At 55.8% G+C, this 3,246-nt stretch overlaps 1 protein-coding gene across 2 annotated transcripts in view; it reads left to right on the top strand.

Annotated features, from left to right (window-relative positions):
• TMEM114 (transmembrane protein 114) overlaps positions 1 to 3,246 on the top strand; it is a 14,994-nt gene that overhangs the window by 11,539 nt on the left and 209 nt on the right. The window contains exons 3-4 of one of the 2 annotated variants that reach the window (XM_010840449.1): positions 1,150 to 1,287; positions 3,097 to 3,220. In XM_010840449.1, the coding sequence (XP_010838751.1) occupies positions 1,150 to 1,287; positions 3,097 to 3,220 (262 nt within the window). The remainder of the gene's footprint in view (positions 1 to 1,149; positions 1,288 to 3,096; positions 3,221 to 3,246) is intronic. The other variant, XM_010840450.1, reaches the window with a different exon arrangement.

Here is a 3,246-nt window from a genome sequence, read left to right as displayed (position 1 = left end):
TCACTCTCCCTTCCCGCAGCCACCCTCGCTGGCTCTCCCAGAGGAAGCCCCACCGGGCACAACCCCTCTCATCTCTGACTCCCCCCTGCTCCATCCTTCCCTGTCGTCCCTCAGTTCTTGCCCCTCCTGCACGGCTGCCTCCCTCACCTCCTTCAGGTCTTTGCTCTGATGTCACTTCCTCAGTAGAGCCACTGCCCTGCCCGCTTCTCAGCGTTGTTCACGCCCTTCCCCGTGCATTTGTCACCATTTCTCAACTTCATCACTTACTTGTTCACTGCTGACCCCGCATGGCAGGAGCCTTGGTGAATTTGCCTATGTATCTGCCAATCTAGGCACAGAGCCTGGCACCCAGCATGTACTCGATACACATGTGCTGAGTGAATAAGCGAACGAACAAGGACAATACTTACTTATAGGGTGCATGGGATTTAAACGAGGGGGTACTTACGCAGCACAAAGCCTGGCATAACTGAGCTTCGATAACCGTGGCTATTAATCATATCAATGGCTTCCCAGATGGTGCTAGTGGTAAAGAACCCGCCTGTCAGTACAGGAGACATAAGAGACGCAGGTTCGATCCTTGGGTCAGGAGATGCCATGGAGGAGGGCACGGCAACCCACTCCAGTATTTTTGCCTGGAGAATCCCATGGACAGAGGAGCCTGGCGGGCTACAGTTCATAGGGTCAGACATGACTGAAGTGACTTAGTACAGCACATTAATCATATTATTATCATGGCTATTTTTTATAATTTTGTTTATTTATTTAGGCTGTGCTGGGTTTGTTGCTGCTCGGACTTTTCTCTAGTGGTGGTTCCAGGGCTTCTCTTGTTTCAGAGCACGGGCTTCAGTAGTTGCAGCTCCTGGGCTCCAGAGCACAGGCTCAATAGTTGTAGTGCATGGGCTTAGTTGCTCTGTGGCGTGTGGGATCTTCCCAGATCAGGGATCAAACCTGGGTCTCCCGTGTTAGCAGGCAGATTCTTTACCCCTGAGCCACCAGGAAGCCCAGATCATCATCATTATCGGGCAGTAGTAGTGGCAACTTCCCCCCTCCCCCCAGCGTTTGGGTGCAGGTCACAGGAAGTGCTCAGTAGGTGTTTGTTGATTGACTGAAGGATGTTAGTAACTGCCTCCTTCTGTCTCCCCTAAGCCATGCATGGGACATTCGTGATTCTGCTGCCGCTCAGCCTGATCCTTATGGTTTTCGGGGGCATGACGGGCTTTCTGAGCTTCCTCCTGCGAGCCTCCTGCCTCCTTCTGCTCACGGGGACCCTCTTCCTCTTTGGAGGTAGGTGCCCGCCTGGCATGGAGCCCCAGGTGCCGAGAGGGTCTGTGCACGGTCCCCCAGAAGGAAGGAGGGTGGAGGAGACTGCATTGCCTCTGGGGCTCGGTTTGCCCCGCTGTGATCTCCTAGCTGGAAGGGGTGAACAGATTTCCTGCCCAGGGTCCCTGGGTCTGTGGTCCCAGGAGAGAAGCCTGAGGGTGAGAGCAGGTTCTGAGAATCATCTTCATTGTTTCATAAAAGAAGCCGAGTCCCGAGAGCTTCAGGGTCAGGGTCACGGGCTGGCGGGTGACCCTCGCTGTCTCATGCACACCTGCCATCCTGACACATTGCTTTGCTTTGATTGATTAAAATCAGGCAAGTCAGGCAATGGCTGGGTTTCAAAGATGGGATCTAGCACTTGCTGCTGCTGCTGCTGAGTCGCTTCAGTTGTGTCCGACTCTGTGAGACCCCACCAGGCTCCCCCGTCCCTGGGATTCTCCAGGCAAGAACACTGGAGTGGGTCGCCATTTCCTTCTCCAATGCATGAAAGTGAAAAGTGAAAGTGAAGTTGCTCAGTCGTGTCCGACCCTTAGTGACCCCATGGACTGCAGCCCACCAGGCTCCCCCCGTCCATGGGATTCTCCAGGCAGGAGTACTGGGGTGGGGTGCCACTGCCTTCTCCGGTAGTTTTATAGCCTCCTGCTTATTTACTTATTTACTGGCCGCGCTGCATGGCTTTTGGGGTCTTAGTTCCCCGACGAAGGATTGAATCTGAGCCCTTGGCAGTGAAGGTGTGGAGTCCTAACCACTGGGCCACTGGGGAATTTTCCTGGGTCATTTGAAACGGCCCTTAAAAAAGAACAAGAACAGGGACTTCCCTGGTGGTCCAGCGGCTAAGACTTCATGCTCTCCACGCAGGGGACCCGCCCTCTGTCCCTGCTCAGGGAGCTAGACCCCACATGCTGCAGCTAAACTCCCTGCACAGTCACAGAAGCAACACAAAACAAGAGCAGGGATGACACTCGGAGTCCATGGAGGGAACGGCAAAGTGACGCCTGGAGGTGCGAACACCATCCACTGTAATGTTGTTAAGAATATCGGCATTAACAGTTTGCCCAGTGATGAATTCCCCAAACGGCGCCTCCCCAGGAGAAGTCTCCATCCCTGATTTGCCACGAGACCAGGCAATGAGCACTTGACACGAGGCAGATGCCAACGTGGAGCTGAGATGTAGACTGAGGTTAATGTGTTTACATAGCCACCCAGGACCGTCAACTGGACAGCGGGCCCTAATCACACAGGGACAGGGACCAGCCGTGTGCAGGGTGCTGTTCTGGGTGCTGGGGAATCCAGGGCGGACCCCTTGGGACTCACACTGCGGCAGACGGACGTTAGCTGGTTCACAAATAGTTGCAAAATTCCCGTTCTGACCTGGGTAGTGATGGAACGCTGTGAGACGCTGTGAAACCATGGGAGGGGGTGGTTTGGCCAGCTCTGCAGTGGGAGGGAGGGCATCCAGGAATCGACACGAGCTGAGATAGATGGGGGCTTCCCAGGGGGCTCAGTGGTAAAGAATCCGCCTGCCAATTTGGGGGAGATGCAGGTTCTATCCCTGGGTCGGGAAGACCCCTGGAGGAGGACATGGCAACCCATTCCAGGATTCTTGCCTGGAGAATCCCCTGGACAGAGGGGACACGAGCGTGTGTGTGAAAGATGGATGGGGAAGAGCTACCAGGGGCAGGAGGGGGTGGGACAGAGGACGGGCAGCAGAGGGAAGGAGGGGTGGTGCTGGGTGTGTGTGGGGGTCCACCAGCTCTCCTCTGTCCACTGCAGCCCTGGTGACCCTCGCCGGCATCAGCGTCTACATCGCCTACTCAGCCGCTGCCTTCCAGGAGGCGCTGTGTCTTCTGCAGGAGAAGACACTGCTGGACCAGGTGGACATCCGCTTCGGCTGGTCCCTGGCCCTGGCCTGGGGCTCCTGCG

This window comes from Bison bison, unplaced genomic scaffold, assembly GCF_000754665.1.
Source record: "Bison bison bison isolate TAMUID 2011002044 unplaced genomic scaffold, Bison_UMD1.0 scf7180017864144, whole genome shotgun sequence".
Classification (NCBI taxonomy): domain Eukaryota; kingdom Metazoa; phylum Chordata; class Mammalia; order Artiodactyla; family Bovidae; genus Bison; species Bison bison.
The sequence above is the reverse complement of the archived record's forward strand: the minus strand, read 5'-3'. Positions and strand labels throughout refer to the sequence as shown.